The sequence below is a fragment of the Hemiscyllium ocellatum genome, chromosome 25 (genome assembly GCF_020745735.1).
Source record: "Hemiscyllium ocellatum isolate sHemOce1 chromosome 25, sHemOce1.pat.X.cur, whole genome shotgun sequence".
In the NCBI taxonomy this organism is placed as follows: domain Eukaryota; kingdom Metazoa; phylum Chordata; class Chondrichthyes; order Orectolobiformes; family Hemiscylliidae; genus Hemiscyllium; species Hemiscyllium ocellatum.
Window position 1 is genome coordinate 25887701 of NC_083425.1, and position 26358 is coordinate 25914058.

Genomic DNA, 26358 nt, shown 5'->3' on the forward strand with positions numbered 1-26358 from the left:
ACATAGTAGGTTGATTAGTAATATTAGATCATATGGGATCCAGGCTTGCTAGCCAATTGGATACAAAATTGGCTTGAATATAGGAGACAGATGGTAGTGGTAGAGGGTTACTTTTTGAACTGGAGGCCTGTGACCAGAAGTGTGCCACAAGGATCATTGCTGGGTCCAATGCTTTTTGTCATTTATATAAATGATTTGGATGTGAATATGAGAGGCATGGTTAGTGAATTTGCAGATGATACAAAAATAGGTGGTGTAGTAGACACTAAAGATGATTATCTCAGAGTATAATGGGACTTTGTTCAGATGGGCCAATGGGCCAAGGAGTAGCTGATGCAGTTTAATTTAGATAAATGTGAGGTGTGGCATTTTGGTAAAGCAAACCAGGGCAGTACTTACACAGTAAATGCTAGGACCCTGGGGATTATTGGTGAACAAAGAGATCTAGGGGAGTAGATGCATAGTTCCTTGAAAGTGGAGTTGCAGGTAGTCAGAGGGGAGATTGTGAAGAAGGCATTTGGCATGCTTGCCTTCACTGGTTGGAACATGGGGTATAGGAGTTTGGATGTCATATGTTGGCTGTACAGGACAATATTGTGCTCCTTTTGGAAAACTGTGTGCAATTCTGCTCATCCTTCTAGAGAAAAGATGTTGTTAGACTTGAGAGTGTGCAGGAAAGATTTACAAGGATTTTGCCGGGACTGGAGAATTTGAGTTATCAGGAGAGGCTGAATAGGCTGGGGCTTTTAGCCCTGGAGTGTTGGAGGCTGAGGAGTAACCTTATAGAGGTTTATAAAGTCATGAAGGGCATGGATAGGGTGAATAGCCAAGGTCTTTGTCTTAGGGTGGGGGAGCCCAAAACTAGAGGGCTTAAGTTTAAGGTGAGAGGGGAAAGATTTAAATAGGACCTGTGGGGTAGCTTTTTCATGCAGAGGGTGGTGTATTAATAGAATGAGCTGCCAAAGGAGGTGGTGGAGCCAGGTGCCATTACAGCATTTAAATGAATAGGAAGGGTTGACAGAGATATGGGCCAAGTGCTGGCAAATGGGACTAGGTCAAACAGAGTTGTCTGGTTGGGCAGACAAGTTGGATGGAAGGATCTGTTTCTGTGCTGTATGACTCAACTTAACAATTGCTTTAACTAATAACAATTCAAATACCTTTTCAGCAGAAACTTTTATGAGAAATGCAATTCTGCAAGGAGCTTATTTGACTTGATTGAAGGTTTTATAGAAAGCATTAGGGAAGAACAACTTGCCTGTGCTTTCAAGATAGTGAATACTGATTAAAAGACATTAGTGACTACCTGTTAATGTAAGTAGAAGTTCATTGCCTCAATCATCTCCATCTTCCTTTGTTTTAAATAATCCATGCAATGTAAGGAAGAAAAAAACACTTTGAAAGATTTTGAAAAAAATTGAAACTGAAAAAGTGAAGTACCCATGGCCCAATATAATCTTCTGCATAATTGCATCCCAATTGAAACAGTTTACTTCTCTTTGTGTATGGAAATACATACATAGAAATATATATATAAAAGGTTTCTATACTTATTTATATCTCCTTTTAGAACAAATATTTTAGAAGTCTCCCCATTGAAAACTCACTCCTATACACCATTGGCTGTTTAGAGTGTGGATAAGGGCCACCAATGTCTTAAATATGGTTTTTGCATTCTGCCAAAGATTGTAAGATTTTGTCTCAAACTTGATTTCTTTGGGTTGTTTTATTTGTAACGTAAACTGTTGTGTAGATGAGATGTCAGAAGTAATAGCTCGGCATTTGCTTTCATTGTATTTGTAATCTGCCACCTGTATGGAAGTAGTAATGCAGTAATTGTATTACTATGTTCTTCCAATCCTGTTGTTTTGTGATAGGAAACAACTACAAGATGGTGAGAAACCTCAAGGAAACCAGTTTGGTTTTCCATTTATTTTCCTTAAGTTACCATTCTTAAATCATCACTTTTATTACAGTAGGTTTGTTTCTTGTAGACCTTTGGGCAAGTACTTCCATTTTCATATTGTATGAAAATATTCTCATAGTTTTGACTCGTGCTTGATGCTGTTCTGATGTGTCATAGATGATCAAGTTCTGGATCTCAAGACTTTATTAGTCTGCTCAACTATTTTCAAACTCATGAAACTGTTCAACTGACTCCTTTTATGTTTTCTTACTAATAATGATTGCACAATGTTCAGCACCATTTGTGACTCAAACAGATAATGAAGCAGTCCATGTCCAAATGCAACAACACCTGGACAATTCCAGGCTTGAGTTGACAAGTGGCAAATAACATTCATGCCACAAAAATGCCAGACAAATACTAGAGTCATAGAGATGTACAGCATGGAAACAGACCCTTCAGTCCAACTCGTCCATGCCGACCAGATATCCCAACTCTATCTAGTCCCACCTGCCAGCACCCGGCCCATATCCTCCAAATTCATCCTATTCATAGATCTATTCAGATGCCTTTTAAATGTTGCAATTATACTAGCCTCCATCATTTCCTCATTCCAGACACAAACACTCTCTGCCTGAAAAAGATAACCCTTAGATCTCTTTTATATCTTCCCCCTCTCACCCTAACCCTATGCCTACTTCCAAAAAGACAGAATCTAATCAACATCTCTTGACATTCAATAACATTACCATCTCTGAATCCTCCATTATCAACACCTTAGGGGTTACCATTGACCAGAAACAGAACTGGACAAGCCATCTAAATATCTGAGGCTACAAGAGCAAGTCAGAGGCTAGAAATCTTGCTGAGAGTAACTCACTTCCTGACTCTCCAAAGGCTGTCCATCATCTACAAGGGACAAGTTCAGAGTGTGATGAAACACTTCCATTTGACTGTTGATTGCAGCCCCAACAACACTCAAAAAAAGCTTTACACCATCCAAGACAAATCAGCCCTTTTGATTGGCACCACATTCACAAACATCCAATCCTTCCATTGTTGAAGCTTGGTGCAGCAATGTGTACCATCTATGAGATACACTGCAGACATTCTCCAAGTCTCCTGAATTAGCCTATTCCAAATCCCTGGCCACCTCCATTTAGAAGGACAAAGACAACAGATTCATGGGAATACCGCTACTTGCAACTTCCCTTTCAAGCCCACACCATCCTGACTTGGAAATATATTGCTGTTCTTGCAGTATCACTGGTTCAAACTCCTGGAACTGCCTCCCTAATTGCATTGTGGGTTTACTTACAGCAAATGGACTGCAGCAGCTCACCACCACCTCTCAAGGGCAACTCGGAATGGGCAATAAATGCCCACATACCATGAATGAATAAAGAAAGTATGGAATCAGCTCCGTAATTGAAGCTTTCATGCCTACAGCCTTCTGTGGAAACAAATAATCTTTTTCTGACAGATGATTATGTAAACAATTAAATGTATGAACAAGAAACAATGGGCTGTCACTCAATCCTTCACTACTTCTCTGCCATTCAGTAATATCAGGGCTAATCTGATTATAACCTCAATTCTGCATTCCTGTGTATGTCCAAAAATCTTTCATCGCTAATCTATCTGCCTCTGCCTTAAAAATATTCAAAATTTCTGCATCCAATAGCTTTTGAGGAAGGGAATTCCAAAGATTCTGATGACCCCTTATTTTTACATCTAGTTATAAATTACAGGAGGATTGCTGATTATTAATGTGATAATGCACAATTTCCTAATTTAATCTGAATACCTTTATCCATTAAAAAGTAAATTGTAAAATTATATATAGAATAAATAAAACATAACATAATACATAAATAAAACATAACTAATAATTAGAATATAATAAAAGAATCTTATTTTTGTACATTTCTAATTTACATGATGATTCATAGCTAACTCATCCTTGTGTACAATAATAGTTTCAGTGAAAGATCCAGTTTGCTTTACAATGATCTGTAAGATACCTTACAATTCTCTTGTAAAATGACATCAGATGATCAATCAGTACTGAATGCAGTTATTTGTCACAACATTGGAACTTATCCTGGCATTCCACTGACATTTATATTTATCCTGTCCTGTTCTGTTTTTTTCCCTCATGTCTCCACTTCCAACTCTCATGTGGGTTCTGTGAACAGCTATTCAGTCATAGCAATTAAAGAAGGTGGTTCCTTATGTGCATTTTCCTTCGACGTTCCATGATGAAATGCTGTTATGAATGTTCCATCCACCACTCGGAATGTTTTACAAACCAACCTCTTTGTGATGCTATTCTGTGATCCCTGAATTCAAAAATGTGCTTTTTAAAAAAAAAGTCACATTATGTTGCTTATTCCCTGTTCCTCTGTAGACTTGTATGAAATATATGTTATTTCAGATTCCAGTGCTATTTCTTCATGTGCCTTTCTGAGTTTGAATTTGTTACTGAAAATGTTGAAATGAAGGACTTTCTTACTGTGTTTTTCTTTTCTCTCTTCTAGTACTCTCCCAGTATGAGAGCCCCCTACCTTGCAGTGAGTGAAGAACCTACTCGAATTTATGGAAATGTTTGTCCTGTTTAGCAATTAAACTGCTCTTCATAACAGAGTTCAAGATTCCTTACTGCCAGCTAAAATATGTTGTTCTGGCTAAAGCTCTTTCTCACTCTGTGAAGTTTGAAGTGATGATTACCACTTGGGAGCAATATAGAATTGTTGAAGATTGATGCTGTCATGCTATCAAATGGATTTTCTGAGTTTTGGTGCTCAACCTGACGGTTAAACTCAATGCTGGAGGTTACATCTGAAAATAATGCAATGTTCCTGAGTACTATTCTTATTGGAGGCTTAGTGTATAACTGGTGTGTACTAAGGTGTTGAATTTAAATTGACTAGCAATTAGAATCTGACACAAGAAGTGCCTTGTAAAATGGACAGATTTTAAAATAAAATGGGTATAAGTTTGAACATGACATCCAAGGTGCCTAACTCTGAACTGAGTTGTGAAATTGATTCTAGGGCTGTGAATTACCTGAGTATTACTTGCATATAATTGTTGGAATGGTGTTGTTCATTTCACTCTTAAGCAGCCTATATAGTGCACTTCAGTTATATTTAAACAATGCATCTCTGAGAAGAGCAGAACTAATCCAACCTGCTGAATTGATGATGCTGTTGGTTCGATTTATTTTGGCTAATTGCAAAGTAGGGTTGACTGATCATTGACAAACCTATGACCAGGATTGTCACATCTTTTCAGGAGGATGAATAAGAATTGGCTCTTACAGAAAGCCATATTATGAATGGGACTGGCAGAAAATTAGGACAAATTTGTTTTACAAAAATAAAGTAAAATCTCATTACTTAATGGTTCTTTCAGAAGTTCAGTCTGATGTGAATTTTGTTCAGAGTAATTTAAGTGCTCAATCCCATCTCTTGCTTGATGACATCCAAACTCCCACCGAAATCACTTATGATAAATATGAAAAGCACAGGCATGATATGTAACCTACAATTTATGATTAGCAACAAAATATATCTGTTGGCTTACACAACACCGGAATGGCATTTTTCCAGTACAACGGCCAAATTTACTGTCAGATATACGAAGCTCCAGATTTAAATTGTCAATTTCCAGTGTCTTCTATGATACAACTTCACGATATTGTACCAACTCGAATTGCCTGATACCATCATTATGGTATGAATGCCATTTATAGCTTCTTTCTTCCAGGTCTGTTACCTCCCTAATGGACCAGCAGGTCCTTCCTGCATATTTTCTTAAACTCAACAAACTAAAAGTGGCCTCCTGTGTTGTGCTGTGTGGAACAAGTATAATATTAAACTATCATATTCCATGTATAATTTACAATTAAAGGAGCGGCTGTAGTTTAAAATACAACGTGTACCCCAGTGAAGTGGTATTGGATGTAATTTACTTTCCAAACATTAAGAAACTTAACTTGTTTATTGAATCCTCGATCACATTCCTCATTAGTTGTGTACTTATATTTCAGTGATCTACTTGTGAGGAGCAATACTTTTTTGAGCAAATGTTATAATCTGACTGGAGCCCTATCTATATTGGTGGAACCAACAAAAATAATGTCCTCTAATCTTCTGTCTGAGGAACAAAGTAGCTACTTTTGAGCTACTTTGAGATTGTGTTTGGTGTGTTATGAATACATTCTGTGCCTGAAGTATGCAATTCACAAAACACAGCTTAAAGTGAGATTTGAAGCCAAATCATTGGAAAAGGTGACGAAAGTAAAAGTATAATTTTATCCAATTTCTAATTTGAATGGGGGAATAATGCTGTTTTGACATTCTTTGAGTAATTACTCACTTAATGGTTTCTCGGTTATATCAGCAATTATTCTAAATTTCTTTAAATTAACATCATAAGTTTTCCAGTAATGAAATTGCTACATGCTTTGGGAGAACTATCCATACTACTGGTAATGGTTAGATCAGTCAAAAAAATACCTCAAAGCTGCAAAAGAGCGCTCTCAAATCAAACCCATTCAGTCAACAATAATGGTTATATGAATAGAAAAACATTTTAATGGTCATGTATTTTTGCTTCTATTATATAGATGTAGTGTTAGTAATAGTTAATTTAGATGCATGAAATTTTATTGTTGTGCCAACAATAATCATTGTGTTACTGTATGATTACAACATATAGTATTACTGCAGTACTAAGGGACTTGCTTCAAGTCTATTTGATTAATTATTTTGTCGAGTTAGCCCCTAAAAAATTATATGGTGGGTAAAATGAAGAACTTTTAAGCTAACATTGGTCAGTGTACACAAATTACAAATAGACATCACCTGTCTTTGTATTCTTGTGAAAATACTAATTAAATACTTCATTTAATTTATTGCACTCCAAAAAAATGTTAACTTTGTCTTCAAAGTTTGATATTTAAGGTAAAAATGCACAATTCAAAAGACATTTGTGAATATACAAACATGCTTAATTTTCCCTTCAACTGGTGTAGTAGGACTAAATTGTTATGAAATCAAGGGGACAATATTTATCTTTGCTTTTGGAACTGCCTTTACACTCTGATCTAATGAGACCTTTTATTACCTACAGAACACATATAATTAATGGAATCTATTCTAATGCTGTTGCAAAGGATTTTGCCCTTCCAGAATAGAGACAAAAGATTTTTTCCCCTTATTGAAAGGTACTGATTCATAGGAATACCATGCAAAGTTCGACTACTGTATACTTTTTCTCTACTAATTAATCTTTTGTGACTTACTTTGGATGAAATGTACAAAAAATGTAAGATACCATTCCGATTTTCATAGTGTTTGACTGCATGATTAACATAAGTAAGTTTACATTTTAACCAACTCATTAATTTCAACAAGAAATTAGTTCTTACAGGTTAATACTTTTAACACATTTTGAGGCATTCAGTTTCACTATATAGACTGAAAAACATGTACTAAAACCAGGCTTTTTTTTGTGAAATGGCACTTTTTTTCCTGCTATACAATTTCTTGTGAAATTGGAAAAGAAACACAAAATGCAAACAAAAAGTATCATGAAATACTGTTTTGTGATTTAACACTGGAAAATTATCTCAAAATCAAACAGTGGACAAGTGGTCAGATTTCAATAAGATTCAATTAACAAAACCAATTTATATTTTTGGCTAGATCCATCTCAGGGATGAGCGATGAACTTTGCTTATCATGAGCACTATTAAGAATTATGCAGGAATTGAAGTGTTTGGAATCCAGTCTATTCAATGCTGAGTAGCTAGAAGAAAGTTACAAAGTAAAGCTGTCACTTCAGTGTTGGAATGCAAAAGTTGTTAGACCATTAGAATTGATGAGATACATTAATCTCTGATAAGATACTCTTATTTTATACTGTGTACTTAATTTCAGTTTAGGTTTTTTAATAACACAATTTTTGTAAATGTATTGAATTATGTCAACACTGTTCTCAAGGTATTGGATTAGGAATTTTTTTATTCTGTGCAAAGAAGTAACTGTGTTGCAATGAAATATGTAACTACTGTATACAGAATAAATTATTGATTTTCAATAAACAGTTCATCTTCATTATGTTGCAAGGTTCAGACTGTAAATTAATGAAAAGCTAATGCGCAGACTTATTAAAAAGATTTATTAGTATAGTCTTGATTTAAGCATAATAAATCTTCAAAATGTTTGGCACTTCTGGATTATTTGACCCCAAATGTATGGCGGCCTTTGACAGACAAATTCTCCTTTATGCTCCATGACACTCACTATGATGAGGTTAGATGAAGGCCTTGGGAAGAAGCACTCATGGGACATGAACAACCACTTAAGAAAATTAGAATTCTGCATTGAGTAGTTCATTTCTTGCTTACTCAAAGCTGGTGTCCAGCAGCTACAAGGCACAAGTCAGGAGTGTGATGCAATATTTCCAATTATCTGGATGAACACAACACCAACGATGCTCACATCATCCAGGACAAAACAGCCCATTTGATAGCACCATATCAACAGAGACAGTACTAGCAGTGTGTATCATCTAGAAAATGCAGTGCACATTTCCACCATAACTCCTTCAACAGCACCTTTCAAGCCTGGGACCACTACTATTTGAAAAAACAAGGCAACAGATGCTTGGGAACACTGTCAACTGCAAATTCATCTCCCGTCCACATTTGATTCTGACTTTAAAAAAATTGTTGTTCATTCAGTCTCAGTGGGTCAAAATTCTGGACCTCTCTAATAGCACTGTGGGTCCACCTAGCTACATCACATGGACTGCAGCTTTTTTCAAAAATTCAAGTTACAAGCCATCACCTCAAGAGAATGAGATGGGTAATAAAAAAACAAATTAATTAAAAATAAATTGATTATTTTTGTCATTATCTTTATACCATAACTGGTATTTACATTAAATGGAAGGGCTGTGGCATTCTAACAGGCAGCCTCGAAGCTGTGTAGGTGTGTTCTAGCACCCTTGGTGTAAGGAGGTCCAGAACAGGTTTCAAACTTCCTATTGTTCCTTTATTTCATTAGGTTTGATTGCACTCTGCCATGTCCTTGCCTGTCCAACTCATCCAACAACCATTTCACAGCTATTTCTGCCACTGAGGTTAAGCACCACTCTCTCTTGCCCCTCCCCATTGTACATATCTGAGCATTGAAGTGCAATATTTTGTTTGTGTTCCTGGTACTGTGTAAATGGCAATGATAAGGAAAGTAATTTCCATGTTTTATATGTATTAAAACAAACATAAAACCTCAAATTGTTTCAATTTTTAACAAAACAATTAAAATAAGAGAGTGCATGAATTACAGACAAAGAAAATTAATTACTCTGCCTGAACATTTCATCATAATATGATGTGTTGTTAATCTGAGGTCAGCACCTCTCTGAAATAAAGTTTACAGAATTCATTCTCCTATTTATTTTGGAAAAGCTTTGAAATCTCACAGGTGGAAAGGGCAGATGACCTATCTCAGAATTCATGTTGGATACTTCACTTGATAAGAAATTTAACAAAATATAAATATTCATTGGAAATTTCTGACAGTTGCTCAACTCTGAAAGCACAATTGTAGTTCATTAATGAGGTAAAAATTCTCCTATCAGCACCAGGACTTTTGACATTGTTTGAGGGCTTGAAGAAAATAAGTGGACAATCTAATGGATGAACTTTCTTGTGTTACAATAACAATCTTTTTAAATTTTGTGTAAAATCTTTATCAGCATATTTGAACATTTGGTTAATGAACAAGAAATGTGGAGTGATGTTTCAAAAGATATGTAGAGTCTTTCAGTTGGTTCACCAACAAAAGCTGATGATGAATTCTTACAGTTTCATATCATAATGTAGCATATGGATGTAAAATTGTGGTACGCGAAATGTGCTAGTTGCAAGATTTTTAATAGAGATGACTTAAAATTATTTCAGAAATATAGTTGAGTATTATACATCTCAGCCTTCATTAGTGGTAGCATTCTCTCAACTCTTAGTAAGAAGATTGTCACATTCCAGAGTTTTGAGTACAATACCCAAGCAGATAGTTGCATGTTTCGTTGAGGGAATGCTGCACTGGCCAGAACTGCCATCTTTCAGTTGAGATTTTTATCCAAGGCTCTGAAACAGAGAAATGGAAAACAGGAGCAAAAGTAGGCATTTAAGCCTGCTCCACCATTCAGTTTGGTCATGGCCAGTCACTCAACTCAGCACTCTGTTTCTGCTTTCTCTCTACATCCTTTGATTCCTTTAGCCCCAAGAACTATACTTAGCTGCTTGAAAACATTCAATGTTTTGGTCTCAACCACTTGCTGTAGCAAAGAATTCCCAAGACTCACCACTCCCTGGATGGAGAAATTTCTCCTTTATCTGAACTAGTCTACCCTGTATCCTTAGATTATGACTCCATCTTCAGTTCTGGAATTCCAGTCATCAGGAACATCCTCCTGTCTTTACCCTGTCTAATCTATTAGAATTTTATAAGTTTATATAAGATTTCACCTCTCCTCCCCTCCATTCTTCTCGATACCAGTAAACATAATCCTAACCAATTCAGTTTCTCTTCATGTCAGTCCTTCCAACCTCGGAATCAGTCTGGTAAATTTTTTTTTAGATTACCTACAGTGTGGAAACAGGCCCTTCGGTCCAACAAGTCCACACCGAGCCGCCAAAGCATAACCCATCCAGACCCATTCTCCTACATTTACACTAACACTACAGGCAATTTAGCATGGCCAATTCACTTAACCTGCACATTTTTGGATTGTGGGAGGAAACCCACGCAGACACAGGGAGAATGTGCAAACTCCACACAGAGTCGTCTGAGGCGGGAATTGAACTCGAGTCTCTGGCGCTGTGAAGCAGCAGTGCTAACCACTGTGCCGCCTTTATTGCATTCACTTCATATCCATGATATCCTTCCTTAGAAAGGAGACCAAACTGCACACAATACTTCAGGTGTGGTCTATACCACAATTGCACACAGTACTTTACATGTAGTCTCACAAAGGCCCTGTACAATTGCAGCAAGATATCCCTGCTCCTGTACTTGAATTCTCTTGCTATGAATGCCAACTCACAATTTGCCTTCTTATCATCTGGTGCACCTGCATTCTTATTTTCAACAGCTGGTGTAGAAGGATACCCAGGTCACATTGCAACTCCCCCTTTCCTAATCTATCACAATTCAGATAAAATTCTTTCCTATTTTTGCTTCCAAACTGGATAAACACATTTATTCAATTATACTTCATCTGCCATGCATTTGCCCAATTAACTTGTCCAAAACACCGAAGCGTCTCGACAAATTCCTCACAGTTTACACTCCCACCCAGCTTTGTGTTGTCTGATAAAGTGGAATCATTAAGTGTTCTGTAGGCTCTATTTACTCTAAATAGGAAAAGAGTGGTAATAACAGGAGTAAGGCAAGACAAAATAGTGGATTTACACAGAGGCAGGCAGCATAGCTATGATAATAAACATGATTTGGAGATGCCAATGTTAAACTGGGCTGTACAAAGTTAAAAATCACTAAACACCAGGTTATAATCCAACAGGTTTAATTGGAATCACACTAGCTTTTGGAGCGTCGCTCCTTCATCAGATGGTAGTCACATGGTGAAGGAGCGATGCTCCGAAAGCTAGTGTGCTTTCAATTAAACCTTTTAGATAAATACAGGTGCAAAGTATTTATTTATTATCAAGGAAATAGATCCTATCCAGGCCATTGTGACAGATAAGGAAACTATTGCTAGAAGAGTTCAAAACTGATAAGGAAGAAGTGTTGGATCAATGATTGTTAAAGTTGACAAGCATGGGGACTGGATGAAATGTGCCCAAGGATGTTGCAGGAAGTGGAGAAAGTGAGGACTGCAGATGCTGGAGATCAGAGCTGAAAATGTGTTGCTGGAAAAGCGCAGCAGGTCAGGCAGCATCCAAGGAGCAGGAGAATCGACGTTTCGGGAATGAGCCCTTCTTCAGGAATGAGGAAAGTGTGTCCAGCAGGCTAAGATAAAAGGTAGGGAGGAGGGACTTGGGGGAGGGGTGTTGGAAATACGATAGGTCGAAGGAGGTCAAGGTGAGGGTGATAGGCCAGAGCGGGGGTGGGGCGGAGAGGTCAGGAAGAAGATTGCAGGTTAGGAAGGTGGTGCTGAGTTTGAGTGATTTGACTGAGACAAGGTGGGGGCAGGGGAAATGAGGAAACTGGAGAAATCTGAGTTCATCCCTTGTAGTTGGAGGGTTCCTAGGTGGAAGATGAGGCGCTCTTCCTCCAGCCATCGTGTTGCTAAGGTCTGGCGATGGAGGAGTCCAAGGAGCTGCATGTCCTTGGTGGAGTGGGAGGGGGAGTCGAAGTGTTGAGCCATGAGGTGGTTGGGTTGGTTGGTCCGGGTGTCCCAGAGGTGTTCTCTGAAATGTTCCGCAAGTAGGCGGCCTGTCTTCCCAATGTAGAGGAGGCCACATCGGGTGCAGCGGATGCAATAAATGATGTGTATGGAGGTGCAGGTGAATTTGTGGTGGATTCCTTGGGGCCTTGGAGGGAAATAAGAGGGGAGGTGTAGGCGCAAGTTTTGCATTTCTTGCGGTTGCAGGGGAAGGTGCCGGCAGTGGAGGTTGGGTTGGTGGGGGGTGTGGACCTGACGAGGGAGTCACGGAGGGAGTGGTCTTTTCGGAATGTTGATAGGGGAGGGGAGGGAAATATATCTCTGGTGGTGGGGTCTGTTTGGAGGTGGCGGAAATGACGACGGATGATACGATGTATGTGGAGGTTGGTGGGGTGGTAGGTGAGGACCAGTGGGGTTCTGTCCTGGTGGTGATTGGAGGGGCGGGACTCAAGGGCGGAGGAGTGGGAAGTGGAGGAGATGCGGTGGAGGGTATTGTCGATCACGTCTGGGGGGAAATTGCGGTCTTTGCAGAAGAAGGCCATCTGGGTTGTACGGTATTGGAACTGGTCCTCCTGGGACCAGATGCCGCGGAACGAAGGAATTGGGAATATTTTACAGGGGGCAGGGTGGGAGGAGGTGTAGTCTAGGTAGCTGTGGGAGTCGGTGGGTTTATAGTAAATGTCCGTGTTGATTCGGTCGCCCGAGATAGAAATGGAAAGGTCTAGGAAGGGGAGGGAGGAGTCTGAGATGGTCCAGGTAAATTTGAGGTCGGGGTGGAAGGTGTTAGTAAAGTGGATGAACTGTTCAACCTCCTTGTGGAAGCACGAGGCAGCGCCGATACAGTCATCGATGTCGCAGAGGAAAAGGTGGGGGGTGGTGCCAGTGTAGCTGCGGAAGATGGACTGTTCCACATATCCTACGAAAAGGCAGGCATAGCCTCCTCGATATTGGAGACAGGCCGCCTACTTGCGGAATGTTTCAGAGAACACCTCTGGGACACCCGGACCAACCAACCCAACCACCCCGTGGCTCAACACTTCAACTCCCCCTCCCACTCCACCAAGGACATGCAAGTCCTTGGACTCCTCCATTGCCAGACCATAGCAGCACGATGGCTGGAGGAAGAGCGCCTCATCTTCCGCCTAGGAACCCTCCAACCACAAGGGATGTACTCAGATTTCTTCAGTTTCCTAATTTCCCCTCCCCCCACTTTGTCTCAGTCAAATCCCTCGAACTCAGCACCGCCTTCCTAACCTGCAATCTTCTTCTTGACCTCTCCGCCTCCACCCCCTCTCCGGCCTATCACCCTCACCTTGACCTCCTTCCACCTATTGCATTTCCAACGCCCCCTCCCCTGAGTCCCTCCTCCCTACCTTTTATCTTAGCCTGCTGGACACACTTGCCTCATTCCTGAAGAAGGGCTTATGCCCAAAATGTTGATTCTCCTGTCCTTGGATGCTGCCTGACTTGCTGTGCTTTTCCAGCAACACATTTTCAGCTCTGTTGTAGGAAGTGAGTGTAGAAATTGCAGGGGCACTGGCCACAACCTTTGTCTTCCTTAGACTCAGGGAAGGTGCTAGTAGATAACATAATTGGAAACATTACTCCCTAGTTCAAAGAAGGTTGTCAGGATAAACCCAGCAATTACAGATGAGTTGGTTTAACTTCATAACAATTACTTAGACTTGGACAGCAACAGACCTGTAAGAAAAGTTATAGCGCATGAAATAAAAGGGACAGTAGCAAAGTGGATGCAAATTTGGTTGAGTGATAGAAAATAGAGTAATGGTCAATGAATATACTTCAGACTAGAGGAAGGTTTGTTGGCCATCCCCAGATCTTTGTGTGCAGGTGACAGTTTCAAAATTTGTAGCATTGGAAGCAGTCAGTGCAGAATTTCCAAAGTACAGAGGCAAGTCGGAGTGGTTAGCATTTGCAGTTCAATGCAAAGATAATATATTTTGATAGGAAGAACGTTGGCTGACAATATAAAATAAAGGATGCATTTCTAAAGGGGGTGCAGGAGCAGAAGAATCTGGGTGCATATGTGCATAGATCATTGAAAGTGGCAGGGTAGGTGGAGAGCATTTAATCAAGCAAAATAAAGTATCATATGTTTTAATAGGGGAGGTGAGTACAAGAGCAAGGGCATGATGCTGAACTTCAAGAAGACACTTGTTAGACCTTAGTTGGATTATTGTGTATAGTTCTAAATGCCATACACTAGGAAGGATGTGAATGCCTTGGAGAGAGTGCAGCAGAAACTTACAAGAATAGTTCTATGGATGAGAAATTACACTGGAGAGTTCAGATGATTCTTTGTGGAGAGAAGAAAGCTGAATGAAGTTCTCAAGATCATGAAGGGGCTGAATAAAGCAGGTGAAAAAAAAGTTTCCATTCAGAAAAGGATCAAGAACAAGAATGCACTGATCTATTGAGTTGAAAAAGAAACAAATGTGATTGAATAATAAGCCTTTTCCATGATGAGTATTTCAGATCTGCAATGCACAGCCTGGAAGCATGGTGGAGGCAGGTTTTTCTTGAGATATTCAGGAGGGCATTAGGTGATTATATCTTTGCTCACCATTACTCTTTATATAGAGAAAAGGTAGAAGAACGGCATAAAGTCATGATGATCAGTTATGAGTAGATTGCAGCCCAGGATGTCCCAGCCACAGGTAGTGCGCACGTGCGCCACTCGTCACCGTACTGCGGCTGCGCGCCCAGTTTGTTGCTAGGAGACTGTCAACTGACCGGAGCCAGAGACAGCGACAGCGACACAGACGATACACCGGCGGCAGGGACCGGGACCGATTCGGCTACAGGCAGAGAGACAACAAACCGGCCGCAGGTACCGGGGCAGAGCTGGGGTTGGGAGGGCAGACCTTACACCCGACCCTGGGGAGGGGTATATACCCACAGACAGGGTTATATATCCAACCAGGGGAGGGGTATATACCCACAGAGGGGTTATATATCCAACCAGGGGAGGGGTATATACCCACAGAGGGGTTATATATCCAACCAGGGGAGGGGTATATACCCACAGAGGGGTTATATATCCAACCAGGGGAGGGGTATATACCCACAGAGGGGTTATATATCCAACCAGGGGAGGGGTATATACCCACAGACAGGGTTATATATCCAACCAGGGGAGGGGTGGAGGGGTATATACCCACAGAGGGGTTATATATCCAACCGGGGAGGGGTGGAGGGGTATATACCCACAGAGGGGTTATATATCCAACCAGGGGAGGGGTGGAGGGGTATATACCCACAGAGGGGTTATATATCCAACCAGGGGAGGGGTATATACCCACAGACAGGGTTATATATCCAACCAGGGGAGGGGTGGAGGGGTATATACCCACAGACAGGGTTATATATCCAACCAGGGGAGGGGTGGAGGGGTATATACCCACAGAGGGGTTATATATCCAACCAGGGGAGGGGTGGAGGGGTATATACCCACAGAGGGGTTATATATCCAACCAGGGGAGGGGTATATACCCACAGAGGGGTTATATATCCAACCAGGGGAGGGGTGGAGGGGTATATACCCACAGAGGGGTTATATATCCAACCAGGGGAGGGGTTATATATCCAACCAGGGGAGGGGTATATACCCACAGAGGGGTTATATATCCAACCAGGGGAGGGGTATATACCCACAGAGGGGTTATATATCCAACCAAGGGAGGGGTATATACCCACAGAGGGGTTATGTATTAAACCAGGGGAGGGGTGGAGGGGTATACACCTGCAGAGGTGTTATATATCCAACCAGGGGAGGGGGTGGAGGGGTATATACCTGCAGATGGGGTTATATATTCCAACCAGGGGAGGGGTGGAGGGGTATATACCTGCAGAAGGGGTTATATATTCCAACCAGGGGGTGGGGAAGAATGGTATATCTTTGCTGAGGACTTCTCTACTTCCCCACCCAGTAGGGTATATGACGATGGCATATTTAGCCAATGTGAGGAAGGAGGGGAGGGGTATATACCCGACCTGGCATGAGGGAAAGGGGCAGGCGATATATGTAACCTAGCAGAAGGTATGGTTATCATGTACCTGACACTGGGGCAAATCTGGCAAGAGGAGCAGAACTAAAATTGGTGCAGTGGAATTCAAAACTGATTTGTTTCCAGGTCTTGATCTTCCTACCCCCAAAACATAGAGACTCCTACCCATTTACCATACTTATGAGATTTTGACTCTTTACCAACAAGAGAGAATTAAAATCCATACAAAACTATTTACTAGTTTCAGGAATCAGTTGTGTAGTTACTTTTTGTAATAGTAAGAAACTTTTAGAACATGTCCATGCCAAAAAAAGCTTTGGGGTAGTGGCTGCAGGAAGTGACAGTTGCAGGAGTTAGGTAGTTGGCTGCGAGGAATTGGATGAGGATTGAGTTGTACTACCACTGTGCTACAGGCTGAAGCATACTTACCCTTTGGTATCTGTCCTGTGACTCAAGTCATGTCACCTTACTGCCTGCATCTTCTCCAGACCTCCTCTTCCTCCCTATATCTTCCTCACATTACTTTTCTTCCTCCACACCCAGTCCAGAACCTCCTCTTCCTACCTTAGGCACCTTCAGCTGTAACACAGAATTAACCTCAGGCCAACTTTTTAATCCTTCTTGCAGATAAAAGCAAAATCCTTTTTCATACTCCTGTACTTGTTTGGTCAATTTTTTTTATTGTTTTAAGGAAAATGTATGTAGAAACCATCTGGAATTAAACTTTGAATACTGAAGTGATCCAAACTTTGTTAAATGATTTGTAGCTAGATGAGAATTCCCAGATGTGAAAATGAGCCCAACTCAATTGTCCATTGAACCTTTGAATATTCTTGCACAGGAGTTAATTGATTGAAGTAGTGATAGACCTTCATGTGGGTTCAAAACATAGAAAATAGGAGCAGCAGTAGGCCATTCAGTTCTTTGAACTCTGCCATTCAATATGATCAGGATCATCCAAATCAGTACCCTCTTCCTGATTTCTCCCCATACCCTTTCATCCCTTTAGCCCTAAGAACTTTGATCTAATGTCTTGAAAGCATTCAGTGTTGATACTTCTGCTGCTGTTGCACATCCTTCAGAAATCCTGACTCATGCAAAAGTGCATAAATTGCTTCAGAGGTTTGAACCTTTGATGGGGAAATTTGTACTGTCCAGACCCATCTGACAATGTTCCAATGCTGACCTCACAGTCAGACTTCAGCCTGTAGCACAGTGGTAGTACAACTCAATCCTCATCCACTTCCTCGCAGCCAACTACCTAACTCCTGCAACTGTCACTTCCTGCAGCCACTACCCCAAAGCTTTTTTTGGCATGGACATGTTCTAAAAGTTTCTTACTATTACAAAAAGTAACTACACAACTGATTCCTGAAACTAGTAAATAGTTTTGTATGGATTTTAAAAGTCATTTTGAGTGATTAGAAACATATTGGTCATGCCATTCAATGTCAAGAAGCAACGGCTTAATTCTCTCTTGTTGGTAAAGAGTCAAAATCTCATAAGACAGTGCCTCCAGCCCAGCTGACAGCCTTGAGAAATCACAGCTCAAAAATATGTTTCTTCTGCTCCTCGCTGAATTGATGTTGCTGTGAAGAACCAGTTGCACTCCAGATCATAGAGGATATGATCCAACCCAAGTGTATGTTTAGTAAACTCCAAAATTGTAACATTCCTTCGTAGCCTTCAGTTTGAAACTAGGAGCATAAATAATTGTCACAATAGTCGCTAATACCATTTGTAGTTTTCCTACCACTATTAATCAATGGCTCAGTGGTTAGTGCTGCTGCCTCACTGCACCAGGAACCTGGGTTTGGTTCCACCCTCGGCCGACTGTCAGTGTGGAGTTTCCACATTCTCTCCATGACTGTGTGGCTTTCTCCAGGTCCTCCAGTATCCTCCCACAGTCCAGAGATGTGCATGTTAGGCGGGTTAGCCATGCTAAATTGTCCAGGGATGTGCAGGCTTGGTGTAGATTAGCCACAGCAAATGCAGGTTTACAGAGATGGGGGGGTTGGTCTGTGAGGGATGCTCTTCGGAGGGTCGGTGTGAACACCATGGGCCAAATGGCCTGCTTCCACACTCCAGGGATTCTATGATTAAAGCTGAAAGTCTATAGTTTATTCAACGTAGAGATTTCTAAGTCTCGCCCCTCTCTTGCACAGTTTTGTTTCACTCCATAGCCCCACTATGTCAGTTTCCAATTCAAAATAGAATGGTGCTAAACCTTGTTTCTGCTACAGATGTTGCCAATGTAGCGGGAAGTCAATAACAAATATAAGTATTGAGATTTGATCATAGCTTAAACAAAGATTTTGAATAATATTCAAAATACTATTAGTAATACTACTGGGACTAAGCATGGCATTAAAGATAAACTAGTTTTATAAAACTTCAAATCATTCTACTTGTCCACCATTGGTGACATTTATTTTACCAAATCATTGGAATATAAGGTATTTAAATAATTTGTTGAATTAAGTATATTATTTTGGTATCTTGCAGAGATGATGGAAATAGTGTATGTCTATACTAAAATACGGAGCGAGTTTGGGCGGCAGTGCAATTTTTCAGATCGCCCAGCAGAGCTACATGTTGATATTGTCCCGGATCCATCATTGGCAGAAAACTTCATCGAGAAAAATCCCGTTGATGTGTTTGTACAAGTTTCAAAGGACATGTCTGAACATGAGGTAGGGTAGCAGTGGTTGAAAACTGTAGTTCCTTCAATTTTGATTCTTAAAATTCCTAGTACTGCTGGGAAGTGCTGTTCACCTAACAAGGGGAGATAGGGTCAGATTTATACAATGAATGGTAGGACTTTGAGTAGTGTTGTAGAACAGAGGGACTTAAGAGTTCAGTTACACAATTTTTTTGAAGTTAAAGACACACATATAGAAAGGTTGGATAAAAAGCCATTTTGGCACACTTGCCTTCATTGCTCAGTCCTTTGGGAGTTGGAAAGTCATGTTGAGGTCATACAGGACATTGTTGAGGTATCTTCTGGACTACTTCGTCCAGTTATGGCACCCAGTTGTAGGAAGGATATTATTAAGCTGGAGAGGGTTCAGAAGAGATTTACCAGGATGTTGCCAGGTATGGAATGTTTGAGTTATATAGATGGGTTGGGACTTTTTCATGGAATGTAGGAGGGTGATGTTTGGCATGGATTAGTTGGATTGAAGAGTCTGTTTCCATGCTGTATGACTCAGTGAACTGAATTCCAGGTTTCTCCATCAATTTTGTTTGTAAGTTATTATGTTTAATATCTGTTTCAGTTAGTGATCAGAAATTGTGCATATGTGAACATCCAATTCTTCAAAAATGATTTACATAGCATTCAATAGCTTTGAACGTTTTTTTAGACAATTGATATTGTCCGCACAAATCTTCACAAAGATAGCTGACATTTAAATAAGTTGTGGAACTCCTTGAAGAGAGTCTAGTATTTGAATGTCTTTCTCACTTCTCAAATATACATCACTATACCTTCGAGAAAAGCTTGTAGCAGAGTGTGCAAATTAAGTTAGACTTTTAATGTTTTTTTAGAAAACTAATATGTTATTTTTGATCTTGTATCTGACCAAACCTTTCTTTGCAACTTGACATGTTTATGAAGTCAGCTACCACCAAATTGGCAGGTTGTCTTTTATATGTGCACTTTGCAGGCAGCCTTTAATCTCCCTCAAGGCAAAAGTCATTTGTGCCATACAACATGACTAATATGCATCCATATGTGATGAGGTAGAGGTAGCCAGAATATTGGTTGTCATTCCATCAGAGTTGTTGAAAACCCATGGTACTAAATGGAAATACAAGCTGGTCAGAATGTTTCTAAAGAAAGCTTTAATGTAACTTTACTATATTTGCATCACTGTAAAATGATTTTTTTTAAAAAACAAAGAACTGTTGATGATCTGTATAGAGTTAAAGAAAAAGCACGTGGAAAATGCAGGCCTGAATTCTGTTTTTGTCATCATGTGTAAATCCTGCTAATCACACTTGTTAAATGAATTTGCATAAGCCTTTATAACTTTGCTAGTATGATATGTGGAAGGATGCAAGTGAAAATGTTATCTGTACAATATGGAATAAACTCTTCATTATAAGTTCATAAGGGAACATGTGATTTTTTTTTGTTTTGTCTTTGTATTCTGAAATTGATAACAATGGCAAGTTCGTTAGCTGAAAATTGTAACATCCCGGACAGACAATAAGAAATAGGAACAGGAATATGCTATTCAGCTCCTTGAGTCTGCTCTGCCAGTCAGTAGGATCATAGCTAATCTGACATTCCTCATGCCCACTTTCTTGTATTTTTCCTGTAATCTTAGATTCCACTTTTGATCAAGAATCTATCTATCTCAGCCTTAAATTTACATAGGGACTCTGCCCCAGGGCTCTCTATGGCAAGGAGTTCCAAGACTCTCAGCCCTCAGAGAGAAGGCATTCCTCCTTCTCTCAGCTTTAAAGTGATGCCCCTTTGTTCTGAGACTAAAGAATGCTAGACTCTCCCTTGAGGGGAATAATTGTCTGAGCAAGCTTAGAGAAAAAAGCTAAGTTCACTCTAGATAACCGTATCCTCATTCCATTGTAATTTCCTTCATTTAAGCTAAACAGTACTTTTCTCACATTTATCACTCTCAAACCGAATATGATTACTACTTCCTAGGAGATCTTTTCCTCTGAGATAATTTATTCAACTTGCCTCATTACCCATTACCAGATCCAAGATAATCTGCTCCCTGGTTGGCTCCTTGACATATTGGTCGAAGAAACTTACACCTAATGTACTCAATGAATTCAATGTCATAGCTACCTTTTCCAATTTGATTAATTCCATGAACCTGAAGATTGCAGTCACTCATAATGAACACTCTATTCGTTTTACATACTCCTGTTATATGTTGATTTATAGCCTTGCTCAGAGTGGCTACTATTTGGAGGCCTGTACACTACTCCAATCAATGTCTCTTTCCTCTGCTGTTCTTTTTACCTCTCCCTCAATTGATCATCTTTTAACCCAAATCATCTCTCACTATTGTCCTTATTTAACCTCTTATTAATAGTGCTATCCCACCACCTTTTCCATCCCTCACGTATCTCCAAAAGGTCAAATATCCCTGAACATTAAGTTCTCAGTTTTGATCTCGTTGTAATCATGTTTCCATAATAGTTATGAGATCACATTCATTTACCTTGATTTGTGCTGTCTGTCAGGGCAACTATCTCATTCTGAATGCTTCTTAAATAAGATGCAAACCCTTTAAATTTTTTTTTATTATTGAGTTTCTCTACATTTTATATGCTTCCTTGGTACAATATAGCGTTAACACATTCTGATAGAAGATGACCTAATACTTGCTGCATTTGTTCCTGACTAGTTACAAGGATGAAAGTCTATTTGAATGCTTTGACAGGTCACCTGCAACAGTTCTAGGTTCAGCAGCTCAACAGTCAGTCAGTCAGAAACTGTCAATGATGCAGTGGCTGTGCCCCTTTCTCTTTCTCTGAAATCTCTTTAATCAATGTTTGGGAACAGAAAACTCATCATATGGCTCTATTACTGCAAGCCAAGAATTCTTAATTCTGAATGATTTTATTTTGTTCTCTTGGAGACAATAAATCAGCCACAATTGCTCCACTGAGAAACTCTGGGACAAGCAGCGACTGTAAACAAGAATATGAACATTCTATGAGGAATTTTTTCATGATTTTAAATTCAGCATTACCAAGATAATACACTGCAGAACTGTCTCAACGCTTGGAGATATGGAGTCGTTGGTGGTGATTGAGTGTGTGCGCATGTTGCTTTTGCATTAGTGAGTCGTTGGATATATTTGTACATTTTTAATCTATTGTTAATAACTCTAGCATTTTTTGAGAGTTTTAGAAATAAAATTAGCTGTTCATTTGTTAACTAAAGGAATGTAGTTGGCTTATTTCCTACATCAAGTGATACACAATGGATTATTTGTTAACTTGGATATATCACATTTCTTTTGAATTCTTGGTTCATTGTCAGCAACTCATAAGGGGAGGGAAAAGAGAGGTCAGCATTCTGACTTGGTTATACAATATTGTAACGAAAATGTTGAAGCCAATGAATGATAACAATTTGCTTCACTGCTTCATGAGTTTAGATCTTTCTTCACAAACAAACATTAATTTTAGATACAAGGTGTGGCTGAGATCTTTGTGAAAACAGAAGAAATCTGACCATATTCCCTAAATGATGTCTAGTCAAATGAAGTAGTTTGATGCAGTTCACCAATACTCTTATTTTTTTTCTCTCTCTCTCCACTTTAAGGTCAATACAGAACGTTTTAAGACAGAGTCTCGAGGGATTAACCATGTAGAGGGTGGCTGGCCTAAAGATATAAATGCAAATGATCTGGAACATACCATTCGTTATAGGAAGAAAGTGGAAAAGGATGAGAATTATGTCTACACACTCATGCAGCTGGGTAGTGTAAGTGAATGTGAAGATATGAATGCAAAATGGTGTTTCTTTGCTCCCCTAAAAAGAAATATGGTAGTAATTCGAATGTATTTCTAAAGTTGATGAATTGACTTTGTAGTATTTTTGGCTTCTGGAAAATATTAATTTATGCACTCAAAAAGAGCTGTTTAGTAAACTTTTACAGCTCAAAGGATATTTTTTAGTGAGGGAATCATCCTTCTAACATATTCTATTTTCTTGCATCTCTTTGGAAAATATAGAAAAGAATGACAAATATTTTGGACTTCAAGACTAATGGATGTCTATTTAAGGACTAGGTTTCTAGAGAAAATGACTTCTTGCAAGGAACCTTCTCTAAGGAACTGATCATGTGATTGGACTGTCTTTGAAATAAACAATAGAGAAGGGTAAAAAAAGATTATTGCAGAAAACCTGTCTTTCAAACAATTCAGTTCGGAGAAAGTTGGCTGCAGGGAGCAACTCTTTTTCAGCAGAATTTAACAAGTATTCTTGATATAAAAGAGTAAAATCTTAATAATAGAAGGACTCAGTTAATAGTGAGTTGGACTTCTGAGATAGCCAATCTGAGAAGAAAGATAGTTCGTATTGTCAAGACTCCAGAGTTAAAGAACATTTCAAACCAGTAGAGTTCTGACTCAAGGTGACTATGAGTAAGGTATTTATGATAACTGCATTGAACAGAGAGCCTACAACCCTAAGGAGGAGATTTGAAGGAAACACCTTGCCAGAAATAAGTGGAAGAGCCAGGAAATGTCAACCCATATATGAATCTGTCAAATGGTTCTCAAACAAAGTGGTTAGTCTTCCAATTCTAATAAATTACTGACTGAAATTTTTGGGTGCAATTCAAATGAATGTGGAAGGAAATTTAGGTGAAGGTTTTGGTTTAAAAAGTAAGTAGCTGTTCATTGTATTTTCAATGTCTTTAGCAAACTGACTATTTAAGATTTAATTGACTTTCGTGATTAATCTGTGTTGTAAAATATTTTAGTTTCAACAATGAACCTTGTAACTGCATTCTCTTAGTAAATATCTGCAATTTTGATTTCAAAAATATTATTGGTCTCTACTGAAACATATATCTGTCAACATTTAAGAGTAATAGAATAGCATCAGCACAAACTAGTTGGGCTAGCTTTTACTTGCATTGATGAGCAAGATTTTGCAAGAGTAGAGTGACTCATGATGTGCTCTTTCAGATATGTTCATGCATATATAAGTTTTAAAAATGTTGGCCCACAAAGTTGGTGGAAGGGCAAGCTGAAGGGTAACAAGAGCAGTAGGTCATCTGGAACCTGATAAGCAACAAAATAATGTGCATCTCCTTACCTAATGAAACTTGTATATTGACTGAATATTCTTTTCTGTTTTTGCAGTTAATGGAGCACTGCATCAAACAGAATAATGCTATCAATATTTATGAGGAATACTTTGATAATAAAGAGGAATCCATGGAAAGATTCACAGAACCTTTATCTGCAAAAACCATAAATGTTTTCAGGTAATGGTACATCCTTGAGTATTGCATTAACGTCTCCTTAGATTAAAAAGTTCCTGTCAAAGAAAGATTGTGGACAATTTTTCAAGGGTAACTCCAGCCAGTTTCGAATTGAGAGTAAATGTCAGTAGAAAATCTCAAGATAACTGACCAAAAAGCAATATGTTCAAGCTTACCTATGATTTATTACGGTTCCAAACATAAAAACATAACAGTTTTTAATTAAAAGATATGTTATCCCACAGCTAATCTTTCTGTATTCAAGCTATATTTAACTGTAACATCTTCCCATCCCTCCCTAATTTTAAAAGCAACAAGTCAGCTCATTCATTTTTCTATCATCCTTGAATGAATAACTTTCAATGTTTTGTTTTATTCTTCAGATTTGCCAGAAAGCTTTTATCTCTTCCTAGATTCTGTTACAAAATTCATCCACACTCTTTGAATTAGTCAGTGTGAAAGTAATCATGATGTTGCTTCCAGCAGCACTGATTGTCTTCCCTAGCAGCAGGGTACATTGCAAGCCACCATCTGTGAGATTCATGTGGCATTTCCAAGGCTGTGGATATTTAGGTGCTGGCAGAGATTCATCTGTATGTGCTAAATTGACAATAATCTTGCTGTCAGTGTGTAAGAAAATATTTGGAATTATAAGACACAGTTTCATCCTCAGCTGGAGTACTGCATTCATTTCTAGGCAATATACTTTGGGAAGGACATGAATGCATTAGAGAGTGAGTTAAAGGGTTTTGAAAGAATCATTCCAGCGATAAAGAATTTCAGTTACTGAGGTTGGTGAAGTTGTTCTGTGTTTCTTGGAGAAGAAAAGACTGAGAGGAGATCTGATTGACATCTTGAAAAATGTCTATATTACAGAGGAGGAAGTGCTGAATGTCTTGAAATACATAAAAGTGGATAAATCCCCAGGACTGACCAGGTGTACCCTGGAACTGTTTGGGAAGCTAGGGAAGTGATTGTTGAGCCCCTTGCTGAGATGGTCACAGGTGGGGTGCCGGAAGACTGGAGGTTGGCTAACATGATGCCTCTGTTTAAGAAGGGCATTAAGGACAAACCAGGGAACTATAGACCAGTGAGCCTGACGTCGATGGTGGGAATCCTGAGGGACAGGATGTACATGTATTTGGAAAGGCAAGGACTGATATAGGGATAGTCAATATGACTTTGTGTGTGGGAAATCAGGTCTCGTGAACTTGATTGAGTTTTTTGAAGTAACAAAGAGGATTGATGAGGGCAGAGCAGAAGACATGATCTATATGAACTTCAGCAAGGCAGTCAACAAGGTTCCTCATGAGAGACTGCTTCACAAGGTTAGATCTCATGGAATACAGGGAGAACTAGCCATTTTGATACAGAACTGGCTTGAAGGTAGAAGTGGAGGGTTGTTTTTCAGACTGGAGGCCTGTGACCAGTAGTGTGCCAGAAGGATCAGTGCTGGGCCCACTGCTTTTCATCATTTCTGTAAATAATTTGGTTGTAAACATAGGAGGTCTAGTTAGTTAGTTTGCAAATGACACCAAAATTGGAAGTGAACTGGACAGCGAAGAAGGTTACCCTGGAGTCCAACAGGATCTCGATTGAAGATGTGCCAATGGGCTGAGGAGTGGCTCATGGAATTTAATTTAAATAAATGTGAGCTACTGCATTTTGGGAAAGCAAATCAGAGCAGGACTTATACACTTAATGGTAAGGTCCTATGGAGTGTTGCTGAACAAAGAGACCTTGGATAGTGAAAGTAGCGTTTGGTATGCTTTCCTTTATTGGTCAGAGTATTGAGTATAGGAGTTGGGAGATCATGTTGCAGCTGTCCAAGGCATTGGTTATGCCACTTTTGGAATATTGCATGCAATTCTGGTCTCCTTCTTTTGGAATGATGTTGTGAAACTTGAAAGAGTTCAGAAAAGATTTTCAAGGATGTTGCTACAATTGGAGGATTTAAGCTATAAGGAGAGGTCGGCCCTAAAGTGTCGGAGGCTGAGGGGTGACCTTATAAAGGTTT

General features: G+C 39.4%; 2 protein-coding genes across 2 annotated transcripts in view; both read left to right on the plus strand.

The window, feature by feature from the left end:
* Window positions 1-7924, plus strand: part of ttyh2 (tweety family member 2) — a 145006-nt gene extending 137082 nt beyond the window's left edge. The window contains exon 15 of the mRNA XM_060844822.1: window positions 4447-7924. Within this exon, the coding sequence (XP_060700805.1) occupies window positions 4447-4527 (81 nt within the window). The 3' untranslated portion in view covers window positions 4528-7924. The remainder of the gene's footprint in view (window positions 1-4446) is intronic.
* A 7179-nt stretch (window positions 7925-15103) lies between these two features.
* The window catches only part of dnai2b (dynein, axonemal, intermediate chain 2b), a 66120-nt gene continuing 54865 nt past the window's right edge, over window positions 15104-26358 (plus strand). Inside the window, exons 1-4 of the mRNA XM_060844823.1 lie at window positions 15104-15182; window positions 18865-19052; window positions 22670-22831; window positions 24220-24344. Coding sequence (XP_060700806.1) covers window positions 18867-19052; window positions 22670-22831; window positions 24220-24344 — 473 coding nt within the window. The 5' untranslated portion in view covers window positions 15104-15182; window positions 18865-18866. The remainder of the gene's footprint in view (window positions 15183-18864; window positions 19053-22669; window positions 22832-24219; window positions 24345-26358) is intronic.